The sequence below is a fragment of the Apteryx rowi genome, unplaced genomic scaffold (assembly GCF_003343035.1).
Source record: "Apteryx rowi isolate R43461 unplaced genomic scaffold, aptRow1 scaffold_23, whole genome shotgun sequence".
Classification (NCBI taxonomy): Eukaryota; Metazoa; Chordata; class Aves; order Apterygiformes; family Apterygidae; genus Apteryx; species Apteryx rowi.
Window position 1 is genome coordinate 3,721,187 of NW_020448641.1, and position 20,930 is coordinate 3,742,116.

Genomic DNA, 20,930 nt, shown 5'->3' on the forward strand with positions numbered 1-20,930 from the left:
CTGAGGATATTCTACACACTTCAGAAAAATTTCTCCAAAGCTATAGATATAGATGGATTCCGTTATTCCGTTATATGGATTCTGTTATTCAGTTCAGGTTCAGCTAAGTGTTGCTTATCTGTCACAGTAGTCCATCATAGAGAAATACTTAAAATGGGCATTAAAATTACATAAATGAAAACTCTTAWTAAGCTGTTCTTTAAATGTTCCCCTTGTGTTATTAGTGACAATAATCATTGTTTTACCCTCAGTGAAATAGCATACACAAATTCTTTAAAAAAAGTCAAAAAAGAATACTTGCCCACTCTCTCAGTCTGCACTGCAGCAGCCTGGTTCATGTAGAACACTCCAATTTCATTCCTGATGTTGCCCATCCTCTTCAGTACTTGCATGTGCTGCTCTGGATTCTGATTTTTTAAATTACTAAAAAGTAAAATTTCATTGGCTGCCTCATAACATTTACAGCTGACTGAAAGTTGACACTCCAAGTCTGTAGACAAGTCAGTAGCCCATGCAAACACTAGAAAATAAAATGCAAACTTGCATGTCAAAAGAGTATTTCCAGAACAGCAGTCTACAACAGTCTGGAGGAAAATGCCTAATAAGATGACCTACATCAGAAGGTTCCCCCAATTCCTCCAGATGGACAGAATTTAGCCATTACTTAAATGATTATTATTTTTAGTTATTTTACAACTTCAGGCACATCATACAATGTTTTGAAAATCTCCTTATAGGCACTATAAGCCTTCTCTAAAGAAAACAGAACTGAAGCGCAACGAGCCCTCCTCCGTAAATGATACTGGTGCATGGTTCTGAGGAAACAATGAAATTATCACACAACTGATTCAGGACTGTCCTATCTTACATCAGTATCATACCTTGGCAGCTGGATTCTCTGTGAAGACTGTGTAGTATTTCCTGATCTTCTTTCGTCTGGTAGTTATATTCTTCAAGATATGCTGCTCTATTATTTGCATTTTGGGCAAGCATTAACTGGGTATCTCCACAGAGGGTTAAACACTGACAAAGAAATACTAATACTTCAGGAAGCATGCTGGCACACAGGCAACAGTAGGTATCTACCGGAAACAAAAAATCCCATGGGTGAGGGAGGGGAGAGAAAAAGAATTAAGCTTCAAAAGATTTGACACAGGCTGATGATATAACTGTTTTTTTTGTTACTTGCCACATTTATTCTCTGTATAAAGACTGAGACATGCTTTTCTAAGAGTAACTTTTTTTTTTTTAAACACATATTTGCTCTACACAGCTAATAGAGTTTCAAAAGAGTATTTTGTTCATGGTAAGCAGTGAATCTGATACATTAGAAATAAACAGGTCAAATCCGAATCTCAAATTTGATTCTAAAACCACTGAAAACAACTGGATTTCTACAGGTTAACTGAAGTCAGATACGGCCTGAAAAATTAATTCCTACAAGGTACGGTTTAAACTTAATTCTCAAGTCTTTAGAGGACTAAAAGCTGAAAAATGCTTTGTGAATTAAAGTGTTACTGCTTTGTAAGACAATCCTACGTCGTCGTCCCCCAAAACCCCTATAAACATGGAAGCAAAAGTGCAGCACTACAGCACTAAGCCAATGGCATTTTCTTGTTATTTAGTCTCATTATAATAATAGGCTAAACAGCCTGATTTCACTTCAGTTTTCTTCCAGTAATACTTGGAGATGCTTTTCATTTTACAGGAGTATCCAAATAAGCTGGTGAACAAATTTAGTATTTCTGAAAGTCAGAACACATTTAAATGAAATGGGAACCACCAGCCATTTCCAGGGAGAAAACCATCCATTTGCTGGCATGGTACTGAGAACACAGATTACTAGAACACAGATGATTTCTCATTGGGACTGACCTCTCCCAGCTTTAGTGCTCTGAAGCGCCAAATCTGCACTCTAAATTCTTCACTCCGCCCATCAAAATGGAAGTACCTTTGTACCAAACAGAGCCAAGAGTCCTAGAGACTTATTCTTCCTAGACTTCCCTCCTGAACAATGAGCTAGACATTAAGCTTAACTAAATACAGAGTTGTCAGACTTGTCACTGCAAGCCACTAGGACAAATCATACATAAAAGCAGCGTTTGACTATGAAAGGTATCTACAGGTAACTGCACAGAGGACAAATACAGGCTGSTAACTCACCATGGCACTGTAAAGCTAGTTTGATGTACCGTAACGCTCTCCCGTATTTCTGCAGGCTCATCGCAGCATCGGACAGAACGTAATAAGCCTTTGAYGACTTCAGAATGAGCTGAAGTTTCATTTTATATTGCCACGATCCAGGAATCATTCCTGACAGACTGGAATGTTTACCCTTCGGAAACGAGCCCACTGGAACACAAACAAAACCCCAGCAGTGAATCTCCTGTCCGTAACCTATGTCAGAGGTCTGACCCGACTCCATTGGTTTATAGGTAGTATTTAAATCACTATTACAGCTCTGCACAAGTAGAGTACGCCAGCTTGCCTGCTACTACATTTTTCACCTGCAATACTTGGARCTTTTCCCACATACTTCACCCGATAGCAGGATGTTTGAATAAAGTGAGCACAACAATGTCAGTGCAGCTAACCTCTCATGTTCTCAATACCTTTGAAACACTGGTGCGATGGCCAAGACTATTCTGTTCAGTAGCAATAGAAAAGAACAAGATAAAGCCATAAACATAGTTAGTTTTGCTTTCAGCCAAATCCATAGAACGTATGCTCTGTTTCTGTATCAGCAGAGCCCACGAGTGGAGGCTTGCTCAGCCTGAGACCATCTCCAGCGCAGAGGAAACTGGATAACCTAGTCCCTCCTACAAGGAGGGCCTAATGTGAGACAGACAGACAGACAGACAGACAGACACGGTCTTAAGGTATCTTCAGCATAAGATGAAGACGTTTGTTTCTTCGATGCTAGAGTGGTTATGGAACCAGAAAGAACAGGCCCCTGACTTTAACCTTAGAAGTCCTGATACCAAAGGCCAGAACTTCTCTTTATATTAGAAATTCAGCAATTAACAGCACTTAGCTTTTTTGTATATAGAAACACTCCCCTTCTCCCTCCCACTCAGAAACTACACAATTTACATCAAACAAAAAACCCACCACACTGGAAAAGCAGAAGTTTCTCCCTTATCTTTCATTTATTTTTCCTCTAGGTTGAATCCAATCTTTATGGCCCAAAGCAGTAATCTGTGGCTACTTCAGGGAAAAACTTCAATACAGAACTAGAAATCAAGTAAATACTGCACAGTTCTTGCAAAAAAACATTTTATCCCCCACATTGTCCAGAAAATTTTTGTTTTTAAATAGAGAAAGTTAGTAACTACACATTCTACTTGCCAGCTGGCAAGCAGCTGAAACATGTCATCAGTTCCAAGTTGTGAAGGCAGAAGACAGAGCCTGGCTCCAGTAAAGCTGAAGTCAGCACACTGCTCTTGCTGAGCTGACCTCAGTAAAGCTTCTCAGTAGATCTCAGCAAAAATTAATCACACAGTCTGTATTAACAGTACTATGCAGAATTTACACTAGCTCACCACAGTGCAGCTTTCTGATGGAGATGCTGTTAAATCCTACAGTCACAGATCCAAAAAAAGGCCACCTTAGGTATTTGTACATCTCCAGATCACTGGCATTCAAACGACAACCATAAAATTAGAAGAGGAACCTGACACCATTTAAACGCTCAACTCAAAAGCAAATTTGTTTATTATTTAGTGATTTTTCAAAGGGGAAGAAGAAAGGGAAGAATGAGGAATTCTAGAAATGTACACAAACTTTTCAAAACTTTTTCTCGAATATGCTTATAGGGCTTATCACTCTGCAGAGAACTCTGTTCCTTTCAGGACCGGAAAAGGGATCCATTTCCTAAACCTGCCTTATGGGGTTCCAGAGCAAAACAAAATAGATAATCACTGTAGTCTGAAACTTTTGGAATTTAAGTGAGTATTTAAACTTAGACTAAACGTCATTCTTTGTAGTTCTACAGTTTTGGAAGGACAGCGGGGAAACAAGAAAAAACAAAATCCTAGTTAACATTTCACACCACTAGCTTCCGAATGTGCAATCCAGCAGTGAGCACGACGTAGGAACAGACTGTCAGAAGTGAGAAGTTCTTTCACAAAACTTTCAAATGACAAAAAAGAATGAAGACTGCTTAAAAACAAAACAAAAAAACACAACTTCAGGGAACCACACAAGTCTATCAAAACCCCAAATATTAAACCATTATGGAAGTCATTTGCATGCCACATCTAAATAAGATGCAGTAACATTAATTAACATTAATAAAAGGATCTTTGATATGCAAAGTATTCCAACTGTGCTATTCTTCTCATATTTAAAGACTGTTCTCCAGTTTTGCTTGTATGCTGTATGATATTTGCTTTTTCAATAGACAGTGTAATTAGCAAGTTAAGTACACAGATTGATAATCAAAATAAAGCAGCAGCAGTTTGCTGTAGAACTGAGAAGGTCCTATTTGCACAACAATACAACTTACTTTTGTCTAAAAATAAGGCCATCTGTTTTTCCAGACACTCAGGACCACCACTGGTGGATTCATCTTCATATTTCAATGGGATTGGGGTGCTGGGGTCAGCTGCAGGAAGGTCACCTTCTTTTTTAATGCTGCTGTCAACAGATTTCARGCCCTGCAGAAACACAAAGGACTTTCATTCACCTTGGAAGCAATATTTAGCAAACACAGAACACATCAAAAACTGGGTACTTTAAGCAAGGAGAAGTATCATTAGAAAGTTGACAACAAACTTACCTCCAGGACATAACTGAGCACTAGCCTACAGCGTTCTTCAGCGCCATGGCAGACAGGAAATGCACAACTAGGCTGGGGGGCAGGCAGCAGAAGAAATAAAAGTTCAAAATATGGAATTTCAATATAAGCAGCTAGAATAAACAAACATGAGTTTGCTATAAAAGTCGTTAATGAAACATTTGAACACTACACTGAGAAGAGCCATCGTATTTCCTTCCCTTATCTCAGTGAGCAATTCATATACTTGTCATCACTGTACTATACTTGAACATTTATGCTTAATTTTTCATGGTAATTCAAAATACAAAGCAAAGTAGAACAGCAGCTTTTACACCACAACAGTATTTGCAAAAGCATCCACAGATGGTCTGCAATGCAGAGCTGGGAAAATAAACAGATTCAATACTATATAGGAATTGTTTCATCCATCTATACATTGATTCATTACCATTGAATGGCTCAGTGGTTGGGAATTTTTTTTTGCTTTTGTCTTTTTGTTTTCTTTGAGGGGACAGCAGAGGGCAGGGAGAAGAAAGGTGAAAATGCAGTGGTTCTRCATCTGTAGAGGTTAATGTATTTTCAGCTGATGGACCTTGAAGTGTTAAAGATTAAGATAGCATAAAGTTAAAAAAAATTCTATTGAAGTCTTGTTCTTTGTTACTCAGCACAAAGATTAGCAAAAAAGTTTAATTTTTGACTAAATGAGAGTCATTTCATTTCACAATCAATCTTCACCAACATAAATATGACAAGCAAGACATGAGAAGAAGAGCAAAGTGCTACTGATACTGAGTTTCATCACTGATCTTTCCAGTTTCTCATTCTGTTCTGTTTTGTTATTATAATAATAATGAACAGAAGGTGCTTTGAAGGCAGCAAAATCACACTTCTGTTCATTTGTATATGAAGCACATGTATACCGACAAAGTTTCAGGAATACTGTGGTTATGCTCCCAGCTGTCCTCTTAGAAACAAAATATGCACGTGGGCACAGTGAGTAAAAGGTCACCCTTCTTGAAAGTTAACTACCACCAAACTTTCTTTTAAATTGAACTGCTGAATTTTGACCAGCTACCTTTCCTCAGAGAGGGAAATCAGACTAAGTCTGTGGATTTGAAAGAAGTGATGTCCCAGCAAACCAAATTGTTAATGTTAAAAAAAAAAACAAAAAAAAAACCCCACAAATAAAATAATAATAATAAAAAAAATTAAAAGAACCTGGGTGTTCCCACAATCTTTTGGTCATCTACAGATCTTAAACACGGCCATGGCCAACAATCCTTTCTCTACTGCTGTTACAGGAATGATTTTTCTGTAGATAGCTATGCAGAATTATGTCATAAAAAACACAAGTGCAAGATAGTAGGGAAAAAAGCTACATTAGTTTAAATCTGCTATACTGTAAAATTCAAAGAGCCGAAATTTTATGAACTGCTCATGAAAAGCTCCCTGCCCTTCATGCTTCAATTAACCTGATACAAACATACGAAAGACTGAAACAGAACAACAACACATTATTGAATTTTGATAATGTAAGCCTGGCTACTCAACTGAAGCTTTGAAAAACAATCCCTTCCACCCCCGCCAAACCCACAGCTTCACTTACTCGTATTCGATGAACAGACTTGTATTTTTCTGGTACTGATAACTCTCCTACTGATTTGATTATAGCCACTGCTTTATTGTCATCTGGTGGATCAGAACTGTTACTGTAAGAACCATTTTCATCACTATCTGGCATTTCTTCCTCTTCTTCGCTATAGCTTTCATCAGAATTACCATTCATAGGGAAGTCCGTACCATCTTCTTTTTTAGGTTCATCCAACTGAAAAAGCTCTGATAACATGTAGTTTGCTGATGCAATAATCTTTTTAAATAAAAAAAGAAATAAAGATTAGTAATTTTTTTTCAAGTTAAACTTTTCTTTTGAGGGACAACATCAATATAATTTATTGTCTTAGGATAAGGAGCAAACAGTATACGCATATAGGTATTTGGTAACCTGTAAATACAGCCTACAGACACACAATTTCTGCTCAAGAGCTGAATTCTTAACAAAGTTAAAAAAAAAAAAAAAAAAAAAAAAAGAATCACTGGAGACTATTGTCAATGATTTGTGTGCACACATTCCCTACAGTTAGACCTCTCCTACCCTCCCACCTTAGAGATGCAACTGGAAGGCCAAACACCTCCAAGTCTAGAGCACAACCTGCCTCTTTGGGCCTTCTGGAGCGTCTGGATAAGCAGAAGACCCTTCAGGGTCTTCACCTCTTGTTTTGCAAATGAGGACATATAGGTGCAAATCAGGGAACATAGGCTACCTGCCCCAAGATGCACACCCCAACTTTAAAAAAAAAAAAAGGTAAGGGCAGCTCTTCATCATCCCTTTCTACTTCTTTTAAGCTTCTTCCTGACCTACTCCTTATTTATCAGCCTTTTTTTGAGTTTTACAGATACTTCCAAACTGCAGCTATGCCGCCTTCCAGAAAGGCTTCCACCTTCTCCACTTTTTCCCAATCCAGGCAAGACAAGTAACATCTGCCATAAAAAAATTCAAAATAACTGCAGCATCTTCTTAGCCTAAGCTAAGGAGGTATCTTCGTCTTCCCTGGACTGCTCCCTGGACTGCTGTTGCACAGAGGAAAATAAGGAAGTAATGGACACTATGTTCTGCCAGGGCTGAGCATTCTGGGGTCTGTGTTTCATTTCTTTCTGCTTCAGACCTCCCACATTCTTAATCTTACTGATCTATGTACTCTAATATTATGCACTGTCAGAGTTTCAAAATACTTTGATGAATGATAGGATATGAGATGAGGCAATTAAAAGCTATCCTGTAGCAGCAGCAACATCCACACTACTMTTTAAGATTTAGAGCACAGAATCAATTTCAACTTCTCCAAGTCAACAAATAAAGGATTGAAGTTAAAATTCAGAGGTCAAACAGGATACCAGGGCACAAACAGCACGTACTCGTAGACGTAACTGTAGCTTGCTTTTGGTAGCGAGTTACAGTCATAAAACCATACCATAAGTCAGGATAAATACAGTACACACTGGTGAAAGCCTAAACAAGCAAGCGACCTCCACCCCTTACTCCTTTCTTCAGGCTYGTTTTTCTAAAGAAACAGCTTTAGCTACTTCTTTTCTTCACATGAAGTTGATCCCTACCAGCAGGCCTGCTGTCACAACTCAGTTCTCACTTGAAGGGCTATTTAGAAAATAAATAAATAAGTGTTTTAAGACCTTTTCTCTCTWTCTCTCAAGCTTACTTGAAGCCTGAACTCTTACTCAGAAATCTCTCACATTCCCATCACAAGAGGACTTTTGACACCAAGCGATGAATCTGACTGCATCAAGTCTGCTAGGAAATTTGGATCAGATCGAGCAAAAAAAAAATAACAGGAACTCTTGAAATGACCTGCTTTTAGGCACCCAGCCCCCAAACTGGAATGCACCATTTTACACTAGATGCTTAGGCTCCACCTTTAATTACTAAATCCTTAGTGTTTGCCTAATCCTTGAGGTACAAAGTAATAGCTTTCAGGCTTGAAGTTCTGGATTTCGGCACTTAAAGTGGGATCTGACTGCCAAAAAGACTTTCCTTATTGCTCAATATACATGCAAAGTAATTACGATGGGGCATAGTTTCTAGAACTAGTACAAGTTATTTTTGCAGCGAGATCTCTTGCTTTTGAGCTGTACTTTTTTTACTAACATCACATGAGTGTTGAGCAAAGGACTTAAGTCCCAAGGGAGATGATTACATCTTTGGGATATTCACTCCTGCATTTTACTTCTTGAACATTCTAAATAATTTTATCTGGACAGAAGTGCTAAGATTAACCTCTAAAACACAGCAAGAGGGTAGCCTGCAAGAAATCCGCCACCAAAAAACAAAAACAACCACCACCTGCATTCACTATCCTTTCTTCCACTTCCTATTTTATTTTTTTGACTGTCTCAAGAAAGATACTACAGTTAATACCAGAGCTAGAAACTGAAGCCCTCCTCATAGAGATGGCATGTTTACTTACAGCTCCCGATTCTGGTAAAAAGGCACATACTGGCCTCTGGTTCTGCTGGAGTCTAGTGAGATCAGACCAGAATTAATCTGACAATTTCATGCAACATGGAAGTAAAATACTAGTTCTTCGTAGCAGCACTGCTATCACATCATGTAAGCTACGTTAAGTAACCTTCCACCAGGACAGCAACCTTTTGGCATTAGACATTTCYCTAAACTATCAGCTAAATATAAGTTTTACACTTCTTGCATTTTTTGGAGGKTTTTTTGCAGAGGTGAAAACAAAAATCCCAGAAAATTAGTCATTTTACCATTTTCCTCAAGCAATATAAAACAGTTGCAGAGGCAGAGGAGGCCAGCACTGTTCAAGAACATGAGTTCAGATCATGAGTTCCAATGCGAGGAGGATTGCAAGTAAAAAAAAAACACTCTGTAGGATTTCAAGAACTTTTCAAAACTGTAAAAGCAATCCACAAAATACTTACGCATCTAGTTAATATATGCCTTATCTCCTCCTTGTAATCATTTTAAATGCAAGTCAGATTTTGGCATCAATTTTCAGTTAAAAACAGCTTAAATCTAGACCAATTGCATGTAGATTAAATTATACTTTGCATTAGATTCGAAGTTCAATAACTTTCCAGATGATTTCTTTTTGAAAGTTGTGATCTGTTGTCTATAAAAAGTAAAAGTGTTAAGTGACCATGTTATCCTACGGTAGTCTGCATAAAGCAGTTACAATCCCATCAGCTTCAAGTCTGCTGCACTGCGCCAGTTTACTTTTTTGGTTAAATGCATTGATACTTTCTTATACTATTCTGAACACAGATTTCTCAATTTAAGGTAAGCTACAGATTGTGAATAGACTGAACAGTCAAGATCCAAAAGAGAGCGAGGCACACTCTGTTGTTATCTGCTACTAAAAGGGAAGCTAGCRGTAGCAGCAATACCTAAGTTTAGATGCATACTCCTTTACTTCCCCAAACTTGAATCAACTGCCCATCTTTCAAAGTTGTTGCATTCTGGTTTGTGTTAGAAAAGCAACAAGGTCAAATATCTGGAATAAAGGAGATTAACACAGCTTCATCTCAGAGATTTCCAGTGCTTTTCTTATTGCTTTTGAGCATGTGCACTGTCTCAAGCTACTGAGGGCTGACACAAGGGTCTAGTGAACACAGATCARGAGTTTGAGGTTCTTTTTCCGACTCTCTCACCTGTCTGCCCTAAGAATCACTTCAAATCCCAGCCTCTTTCTCCTACTTTTTGAGCTCGCTTATTTAGATTTTACACTTTTTAGCCAGGATGTGCTTCAGTAAGTGTTTCTACAGCTTTCAAACACAAAAGGGCTCTTTGGGAACAAGACCAAAGAGCATAACTAATAACAAGTTTCTTCTTAGGGCAGATGACTAGTGCAACAATGAGAGTCAGTGAAGGCTACAGCTTAAAGAAATAAAATATAAATTCTCAGGTACATAAAGAGCACGTCTGCTACCTCAGACAAAGGCAGCAAGATCAACCCATTGACTCCTAAAACACGTTATTTTGACATTTAGTGCCAACTGGGCAAAGGGGGGAAGAAGTACTGCACAGAACATTACCAGAGATATGATGATGAGAGCATTCCCATTATATTTACATAAAGCTACAAGAAAACACATAACTCTTACTTGAGGATGTCTGCCATTGTCCAGCAACTTCAGACAATTAAGGAGCAAAGTTCTGATAGTGCCATAGTGTTTCTTATTCTGGTTTTTCTTCAGCATCATATTGCAAGCAACTCTAAAAGAAAGTTGAACAAAATTCCTAGATAATTTCTTCAGGTTAGAGGAAAAAAAAAAAAAAAAGCTTTAAGCAAAATTAGCACAAAAACAGGCCTCCCTAAGCTTTTTAAAAGGTCTACAAGCCTTGACCAATAAAAGCATAGTTTACATGGAGAAACAGTGAAAAGGGAAATTCTTTTTTGATTCAGTGAGATTGACGCTCACCAATCTTGTGCGTAAAAGAGAATGTATTTTCATTTCATAATAAATTTTGGACTGTATAAGTGCAACTGCACCCAAGAACTAAAAGTTACGAGAAAAGTCATAAAAACTCACTTGTACAGAAGAATTGCCACAGGCATTGTAAAAGGGTTTTGGTATTTGTCTTCTGTTTCTTCACAAAGAGTGGTTAGGTCATATAGCTTTACTATATCACTTCCACTTGCTGAAAGGTAAGACCTTTAATTAATCAGCATGACATTAAAATAGATCTCATGGGGTTTTTTACTGATCTAAATCTACTTACCCTTAAATAACCAATAAGTATGTCCTTCTTTGGTACAATTTGATTTCAGAAAAGATAAGATATTTTGAGCAATATCCTTTATCACTTTGGTAGAGAAATTTGAGTTTTCCAAATTGGGAATATCTTCAGTCTTGATCATTTCATATTTCTGTAGGGAACATATTTTAAAACTCAAGTTTAGAAGTTTGTTTTGTTGTTTCAATAACTTCCCCACTCCCACCAGATCTGTAGAGAAGCAGCTTCTGTCGCCTAAGAGAAAACAAAGTCTACTATTATAACACAATAATAATTTTGTCAGAATAGATTGAGTTCATTTCTATGATTTATTTATTTTAAAAGCAAGGGCATCTTAATTACATCATTGAAAAGTTTCAAAAAGGACTCACTGCTATGACAAGCTTAAGGTAAAGTAAATGGTAGAAAAAAAAAAAGAAAAACAGTGAAGGTGCAATCTTTAACACAATTATTTCAGTGAAACAACCTAAACAATGATATGCTACCAGGTACAACAGATAAATCCATATGATATTGTGGTCTATTGTAAAACAGTAAATACAAACAAAAAATTAAAACACATATCTATCTTGCCAAGTGAACATTACAGATTTTAAAATGCAAGAAACATTTCTGCTGGTACGTATGTATTTTTAATTTTGTCTCGATTACATGTCCCCCATCGGGAGAAGTAGAAATCTTATGTGCATGGAAGAGAGAAAAGAGAGAACCCAATATTTTTGGATGACTGATGCAAGCTGTGGATCTGCTTCACATTCTACAATAAAAAATTCTTGTAATCTTTTTGTCGGAACAGGTAAGATTAGAAAGAGATCTGTTACAACTGGAGAGATTTCAGAAACTTAATAAAAAAAAAAAAAAAGGATAAAGTAGGCATAATGCAGAGAGGCAGGCTTACCTGAACAATTCCATTAACATGAAAGCACATCACAAGCTCCGGGACATTGCATATTAAGTTATCCAGCCAATAGTCAATTCCTGTTAACACGTTTATTGGCTTGTTGTTATCCCTAAAAACAAATGTTTCTAGTGTTATTTAAGTCTTCATTTACTCTTCATAAAAAATAGGAGATCTTTACTCCGGAGATTTAGATTTTTAAGGCATCTGAGAGTATATGGATTCCAAAACAATAATTTCTGTATTGTTACATTCTAAAGAGGCAAACCAAGGAGTTATAACAAGCAAACAGATGTGCTGACATCTCTGGCTACAATGGAATACACTCACATTCCCTCAGCAGATTGGAATTTTTGCCCACACTTAACTGAAACTCTAACAAGCTTCATCTCATGCTACTACCAGGATAACCAGTACTTAAGAAGTTAAAGGAATGGTAGCCTTAGCCGCAACTAAGTACAGCACAAGGCTTCCCACAGACCTTCCAAAATTCCTTGCAAAGCAGGGTACTATTAATTCCTACATGTGTCTTAAAAGATGACATAATTACACCAAGCAAATACACAAGCTCCAAGTTTTTCTTCATTCTTTGCCTATGCATAGGCAGAAACAGAAAGACCAGTAATCAAGTAATCAACACGAAATATTAGTGAACAGCAAGACAGTCAGAATGTAGAACTATTATAGTCACAGGCTGTAAGTATTTATGAAGTGCCCAACTAGCAGCTACTGATATTCAGAATGACAGTAAGAAATATTAATTCCTTCCTTTATAAAAAGAGCAATAAAGCACAGGTTAATTAGAAAGCTTCTGCAAATCTGGTTCTTAACCCTAAATACTTGTATTAAAGTCAAAGGTTGCTCACAGCCAGTACTTCAAATCAAGAATGAATCACATAGCCAGAAAAAGCAGCAAAGCATCTCAAGTTCCAAGGCAGTGGCATGGCTACGGGATTGTTTCTGATTTCCACTACTTTATAATGTCATTGCATTTAAGTCTAGAGAATTAATTTTATTCTTTAAACCGCACATAAAGAGTAAGAGTCAACAAAACAAAATGCAGACAGCTGAAAAGAAAAGCAAAGCAACAAGTCAGTCAAGAGTGGCATAGACAAATATCTCATTAACTTCAAAATTCACCTGAGACGCAAGCTCACAGCAGGGTATCTCCCACCTCCAAATATAGGCATATTTGATCCTACTAACATGTGGATATCTTCAAAGGTCCACAAGATGTTACGAACAAAGTCATTTTTAAGTCCCTTCATTAAGAGAAAAAATTGGTCTATAAATCATTATTATAAAAACATGTTCTCTGTGACAATCTGCAGAGTTATGAGAAAGCAAGATGCAAAAGCAGCAAATAAAAGACAGCACATAATGAACTATGCTATGCAATCACATTAACTTAAAAGATTGAGATCACAGATGCCAAAAGCTACTTCTACAAGGGACTAAGTCTCTCTCTTGATTCCAATTAAGACCAAATTTTCAAGTGTTGGATTAGATTAGGGGTTACGTGTTTGAGCTCAGATTTCACATATAGCATACCTGACTGTTTTCCCCGTCATTGAACAAAGTAGTCAGGTTTTGTTCTTTGGGGGCTGAGGCCACATGCCCCACTATACATGAGGGTTCAAGAGGCACACTTCCCTGTGAAAAGCACAAGGATAAGGAGTGATTCTGCTGCTGAGGTAAAGYTAGGCCATAAAATACATATATATATATGTATATATGTACAGAAAATAATATTCTGAACAAGAAAATTATATAAAGCTAAAACCTTCATTTCTACCATCTTTAAATAAATACATAAAGTGATTAAAAGCCTCCAGTCAGTGACTAGAATGCTTCTTTTCTGTAATTAGAATATAAGTTTTATACTTTATATTCTCATAAGCTTTGGAAAGAAATATGAAGCATTTTAGAGAAACCATTTATTACCCCAGAATCAGCACCAGATTATCCATCTCCTGTAAGTCCTCTATCCTGAAGTCTTATTTATAAATAAAAGTTACACTATACAAAAATGCACAAGACTTTACAATAAACAGCCTGCCTGACTTGGCAATGCTTCCTCAATAAAGTAGAAGACAGAAATAGTTCTCTTCCTAAAAACTTTCAAGTATTGAAGCACAACTATTCCTCCATTTCAGAATATTACCATACCACAACACAAAGTTATGATTTTATGACTGATGCAGGTTAGAGTCTTCATAAATTAACTACCAAGTCATTTATTAGTACTGTGTAAGCATGACACTAGATGATCATTACTAACTTAACGTAGACAGAAAATAACTGATTTTTCAATCTCTTAAAGATTTATTCTATTCCTGTATTACGTTATTCAAAAAACACAAGAATTAACGATTTTCACAAACAGGCTTAGCCACAGACTGAAACCCTGGATTAGGGTCCAATACTATCATAGTTTGTTTCATAATTACTGTAACACCTCTCATTTCCATTTGTGTAACTCATGACAAACATCTGTACACGTTACTCAACTGTTTTGCATCAAACATTTTAACAGATCCTTAGTTCTATCTTCACCTAATTTTAATGGCATATTTAAAAAGAAAAGCCCAAATTCTTAAGTGTCCATACACACCAGCTGAATGAATATCAAAATTTTCCTACTTTCAGGTGAGGTCATTGATAATTACGCTTAGCTAAATATTTTGTCTCTCAAAAATACACAGATATGTACTTCATACTAAAATGACAGAAAAGGGCATTTCTGAATTTTGGAGCTCTGAAACACTGGCATGAGCTAAAACGCAGGTACCACAAAGGTGTTCTTCTATCTTTGTCCATTTTTTTCCAGTAAAGACTACTTCAATAGCACCTCTCCAAATCTTTCAGTACTTATGTTCTCTAAAAAACTTAAGGTCTCCTTTAAAATATAATGCACTAACCTGGTTAGAGGCACCTGGATCTTCAGATATTGAAGAAGGCATTTCAAAAGGAGCTGGCCAGGAGGCCCTTCCTGCTTCATCACTCTCACCTGAAACAGGACCCTCCTGGTGCTGTTTTGAAGTGGAAGGAACAGGCTGAGCAGCTCCATCACCATTAATACTGACAAAGCAACATTAAAAGTTCAGTCAACAATATGCAACCAGAAACTGCTTTGGAATTATTATATTTGAGGCACTTTATTCTCAAAGAATGGCTTTGCTAATACATTAAAAGATTGGTATATAGACAAGTTGTTCATTGCTCAAATTCTTAGATTATGGTATCTGCTCTATTACTGAATCTTGCATATTTTAAGGTCTTCCCTCAGCCTGTTCTCAGGAGGAATATTGAGATATGCAGTCAGTTAAGTCATGCTGTTTACTTTACACTTTAATTTTACTTAAAATACTTTAATTTCTATTAAAACATTGATACCCTAGTTATTTCCTGATCTCAACCATGAATTTCCTCTGTAAATTATTTACTGTAAGCAGTAAATAAGACAGACCACCATGCAATTCTAACATTTATTTCAAGACAAGGAGTGAGGGAAAAGTAAAGTGGYACAGAATTCAAGATTGATGAAAACATGAAGTTACCTGTAATACAAAAATTTGGAAAGAATAGCCTTCTGGTACCAGTGCTCTTTACTCTTCTTTTTTCGTTGCCACTTCTGATCAATCAGCCTTTGATAAAACTCTTTCAGCCATGTCCAGTCTCCTGTCTAGGCAATATCATAAGCACGAAATTAATGTCAAGAAACATCTACAAAGCAAACCAAGTGCCTAATTTAACTTATGAATACTCATCCCCAAAGAATGGGGGAAAGTTTTTCTAGAAGTCTCTGTTTTCAATAAATTACCAATTCAAGAGTTTAGCTATGAAGCTGCATTATAATGAAACCAACTTTTCAGTGAGAAAGTCAGACACATGGTAAGAAATTAGTTAATACTACTTATTAATAATAAAATTTATAAAACAGTGCAACAATACTGAAGCAGTTATGGGAAAGTGGAACATGGAATTTTAATCCTACAATATCATAAGTAAAAGGACATCAGATTCTCTATTGCTGTTTGGGCATAAACTGATTGCTGCAGAATAGCAGCATTTGCTTCATGCAAACTTTCTGTACTTGCACATGGTTCTCTCATTTTGATACATATATGCTTGCCCACTACACCATTCTTGAAATATTGCATTTTGACCATATGGCATACTTAACAAAAACAAATGGTTAACCTGAGATGATCTCATGAAGAGTTCTTGAATATCTAGCTCATCCAGCAAGAGGGTCCGCCCAATTCGATGTACCGCCATGCTCACATGTGACTTGCTATAAGGTATCTTCAGAAGTTTTTTAATATTCTTACAGTAGAAAAGAAAACAGAGATTACATTCCATATAACTATACTGGATTGTAAGATACAGTTCTTCAGAAATCATAAGTCAAAAATACAGCACCAACAGCGGAGAGACATGGGCAGGCAAATAAAACCTTAAAGAGCTAGACCTTTCAAGAAGACCATTCCAATTTTAGTTTTTGTTTTGTTTTGTTTTTTAATATAGGCATTCAACTCCCTCGCCATACCTGCAACACGCCAGTTTTTCAGATAGTGATTTTCTTCATGTCTGTCAGTGACAAAAGACAACTTTCTTAAGAAACAGCACTATCTTCTATTTTCTCCCCTCCTTCCTTCTCTCTTCCTCACTCATTTGCCCTAAAACTGCCAGGTTTTAAAATGTTGCTTACCCAACCGTACTGTCCCAAGTGTAATCACGCATCAGACTGACTGCCATCACCTGAAAATGCTTCCATTCATTAATATTGTTGAAGCCAGCCATTAAAGCTACTCGATTTTAACTTATACAGCAACAGAGAACTGTCACTATTTTCCAGTATAGCTGTAACAGCAAATAAATGCATTCACTATGGAATAGAAGCACCTACCATTCCTACAGAAACAGTACCTTTGAAAAAGAAAAAGCCAGCTGTAAACCTGCAGTCACTGATTAGGTCTCATTGCATTAGGTTGTGTGTAAAAAAGAGCACTATTCCCATAGCAGGCAGCTTAGTAAGTAAGAAATAGGAGGCAGACAAATACAGCAGAAGGAATTAGCAAGTGGTGAAACAATATTGATCAGCACTATAGTCAATACTCTAAGGATGCCAGTAGTTTGGGAGGGAAGTTCTGACTGGGGATTCTGGGCAGCAGAAAACCTTGTGGAAAAGGATTTAAAAGATAACGAGACAGGTTAAAGGGTGCTCTCAGAGAGTGCTTCCAAAGCAGGAAAGAATATGGAAGAAAAACATTCAAATGGTCATGTGAAAACATGTATCTGAATGGTGCTGAAAATTTACAGGCTTATTGCCACAGTGCCACCTAAGGATTTGGAAAAAAAGAGAAGCAACTTAATAAAGTTTWCAGCTTCTCTCAGAATAGGTACGTATTTGAGAAGTTGCATTTGTTAAGGCTGAACATGGCTGAGATTTTTGACCATGTCAGAACAAAAAGCAGAAAAAAGAAAAGAGCGAGCAAAAGAGCAAGCGAAAGAGAAGAACAAGTAGTCAGTATAAATTCCATGCAAGGATTAAACATGATCACTCTTTGGATCCTCACAACCAGATATCATCAAAAGTGACATAGGAAAAAATGGATGGTTTGGATTTTAAAAGCTTTATCTCACCACAGGAATCTCAACTCTTTGTCAGGTACCCAGAGGAATTTGGACAGAGAGAGAGAGATCTAGGTCCAGTAAAAATCTGTCCCAGATCAATATAGAGATAATAACTGAATGTGTGTGTTTCCTCCCCTGAATAATCTCATCTGAATTTTACAGAGAAGATTACCAGCACCAAAAACACTGGTGAAAGTCAGAGGAAAGTAAAGAAGATTGTGCTGAAGGTGGAAGGAAGTCCATCTCTTTTAGATGAGAAGGAAAAAAAAACAATCCTAAGAGCAGCAATAATTTGCATCAAATAACCGATTTCACAAACACACAAGGCTGACCTACATTATAAGCTGATACATCACATTCACTGACCTGCATACTTTAGCTAAAGATTATTTGTAAAACTGCACTGGAAATATGATTTTATCTATTTTTTTATTCAGTGATCACAACTCCCTTAGACAACAGAGCAAGAATTAGATCTTTTGTTTGTATTTCATTAGGTGACGTTTCCTTTTCCTCAAAGGACTCAAAGATCATTCTTTGACAGTGTCTTAAGATAAGATTTATGCACCGTAAATGTTTGAATCATGGAACTGGAAGTTATACATACCTCTGAATCAGACACGACATCCACATCATTTCCAATTGAGTCAATGAAGTCATATGCCATTCCAAAGCTATTTAGAAAATATTACAAGTTAAGACAAATGCAGCGTGACATTAAAAACACAGCTACTTGTTCTCCAAAGCATGCTGAGCCTCTGAAAGCATTTTCTTCATCGAAAAACAGAACCTAGCTAAACATTACTAGCTGTGATGAGATCTGAAGTTAATTAACAAAATCACTTTGAAGTTCAACAAGTTTTCCACTGATATCATTGAAGTATTTAGATCCAAGTTCAAGACATTCCACAAAGTTGTTTAAATTTTGTTAAAAAACAAGCAAATCAAAAAAAAAAAAAAAGCTCTATTAGCACACATATTAATAGAGGAGCTGGATTATATCAAATGCCTTCCCCCCCGCCTTTTTACTAAAAAGAAGCAAATCAGTTTTTCAAAGAGTTTCTCTAAGAATTAAGCATGTTTTATTCTTTAATTTTGGCAGCCATTATTTTATTTTGCTTCTGTATAACAATTTTTTTCCTTCTGTTTTCAAAACATAAAACTGACTCAAGTATTTTAACAAGCACATCCTTATATTTTTATCCGCCCTTATTAAGGCCTTTCTAAATTACGAGCTATTTAAATTGGACAATTTCAATATACAGATCATTCTTTCAAATTAAACCAGGTATTGCCATAACATAATCAAATATATGTTTTATAAATGTCTGAATTCATACTTTCACTATTAGGTTACAATACTGCCACTAGAGACAGAGAAAACAAACTGCCAGCCTCTATTTGACAAACAAACATAATATTTAAAAATTAATAAAGCCTGGAGGAGAAACATATTGGCCCACTCAAAAACGTATATCACCTTAAACCAATTATGAGGATTTAAAGACAGACCTTCTGCACACTACTAAATTTCACAAACTAGTTGATTTTGTATAATTTTTGCTTGCTCAACACAGGAGCTAAATCTCCTATTTAGAAACACTCTGAACTTGCCTCATCCAACTATTTAACAAACATCCATACAGAAAGATATTACTGCTTTTTAGTTTTGCCACTTATTTTAACTCCCATGCATATTCTTGACAGGACTATGAAGTTTCTTTTTCCATGACTTTCCATGACTTCTGATTTCTAAAGATTAAAACTAGACAAGACAGCTGAACTGTCAGGAGGACCTATATTCATTCCAATTTCTTATATTATCAAAAGCCGAACGGCCAGCTGAACCAGTCTGGTTTGATTTTGACCAACTGACAACAGCCAGTCACAAACCAACATGAAGTCAGTTTGACTGTCTCAGGCAAGATGTCAACATGCATTTGACAAAAAAACCCAACCCATCAGCATTACTAGCATCCTTAATCATCTATAAATGAGACAAGATTATAGCATACAGGCAAGAACCAAGGAAGAAAAAGAAGAGGGAGAATGGTGAAGAAAAAGTAATACATATTGTACATATTTTTTACCATGGCAAATATTTTGAATTACATGGGGTCCAAGTTCACTGTTAAGTTTATTCTTAAAAGTTTGGAAAAAAAAATAGAGCCTGATGCACTTACCTTGAAAAGGGTTTACTTTTCTTGTTGTTGCCAAGAATAGTTGTACCTGCTGATCCTAGCTTAGCGCTTTCACGTAACCAGTTTGCAGGTGGAAGTTTCAAATCAGTCTTCTCCTGAAGACGGGCAAACGCCGCTTGCGGCGGGGCAGACGAGTATTTCACCACAGCACKGCTTTTTACTTCATTGCCTCCAAGAAACAACAGCGACCCCTAGTTTTCAAAGAAAAATTAGTCCTTCGTTTATAATAATAGGAAGCAAAGCTACCAGACTTTGTTTCCTATCTATTCGCTTCTAGTTGAGACAAGCCATTTTTAAAAGGCAGGTGAATGACCAAGGCCCAGCCCTGCATTCGCTCTCAACTCTGCTCCTTCACTCTTAACTCCTGCACATGTTCACGTATATTGAGTCCCATTAATTCCCATTACGTCAAGCAGACGCTCAATCTTAGGAGTTATAACGCTAAAGTGGAATTAAGGTCAGCAGAGCTCCCTACAGAACGTGAATTAATCGCACCTTAGCCGAAACTAAAATACAGTTCGCACTAACGCTGCAGGAGCTTGCAAAGGTGAATGTTTACAAAACCCCGCGTTAAAACCGATCGCACTCCTTCCTTAATGAGCAAGCCGTGCCACTGCACATTTCCCTCCGAATACAGTGACATATGCAGCTGTCACGCTCGCGTTACGAGCTTTGAACCGATACACGTTAAGAGAAAACAGATCCACAGGATATTATTTAAGTAAATACGGTGCGCTGCAGTCTGTTTAAACGTAACAATAAAAATGCTACTTACAACTTAATCCTAATTAGCACGTTCCCCGCTGTACTGTAGCCCTGGCAATAACGCGCTCTTACTCACCGCACCGGAACGAGGATGAGCACCCGTGAGGCCACCGAAAACACCGCTGTGGGCTGCGCTTCCAGCGCGGCCCCGGGCGCGCTGCGTGCTCAGGGGCGGCACGTCCCGCTCCCGCCCCCGCCGCCCCGCCGGTACCTGCTTCGGCTCCTCCGCGTCTCCTCTCGGCGGGGCGGCGGCGGCGGCCCCCGCGTCGGCCCCGGCTGCGCAGGGCTCCTCCATTTTCCGCCCGCCTTCCGGTGCCG

The 20,930-nt window shown here is 37.4% G+C and overlaps 1 protein-coding gene across 4 annotated transcripts in view; it reads right to left on the reverse strand.

Annotated features, from left to right (window-relative positions):
- The window catches only part of EDRF1 (erythroid differentiation regulatory factor 1), a 30,285-nt gene extending 9,366 nt beyond the window's left edge, over positions 1–20,919 (reverse strand). For 2 of the 4 annotated variants that reach the window (XM_026065600.1, XM_026065603.1), the window contains exons 1-18: positions 20,824–20,919; positions 19,830–20,038; positions 18,254–18,320; positions 16,210–16,335; positions 15,567–15,691; positions 14,928–15,087; positions 13,558–13,659; positions 13,147–13,268; positions 12,007–12,118; positions 11,094–11,241; positions 10,904–11,012; positions 10,475–10,586; positions 6,387–6,647; positions 4,781–4,852; positions 4,508–4,658; positions 2,164–2,352; positions 882–1,082; positions 302–520 (exon numbers count right to left, since the gene is read on the reverse strand). In XM_026065600.1, the coding sequence (XP_025921385.1) occupies positions 302–520; positions 882–1,082; positions 2,164–2,352; positions 4,508–4,658; positions 4,781–4,852; positions 6,387–6,647; positions 10,475–10,586; positions 10,904–11,012; positions 11,094–11,241; positions 12,007–12,118; positions 13,147–13,268; positions 13,558–13,659; positions 14,928–15,087; positions 15,567–15,691; positions 16,210–16,335; positions 18,254–18,320; positions 19,830–20,038; positions 20,824–20,907 (2,569 nt within the window). In that variant the 5' untranslated portion in view covers positions 20,908–20,919. The remainder of the gene's footprint in view (positions 1–301; positions 521–881; positions 1,083–2,163; positions 2,353–4,507; positions 4,659–4,780; positions 4,853–6,386; positions 6,648–10,474; positions 10,587–10,903; positions 11,013–11,093; positions 11,242–12,006; positions 12,119–13,146; positions 13,269–13,557; positions 13,660–14,927; positions 15,088–15,566; positions 15,692–16,209; positions 16,336–18,253; positions 18,321–19,829; positions 20,039–20,823) is intronic. The other 2 variants (XM_026065601.1, XM_026065602.1) reach the window with 2 other exon arrangements.
- Positions 20,920–20,930: the final 11 nt, after the last annotated feature.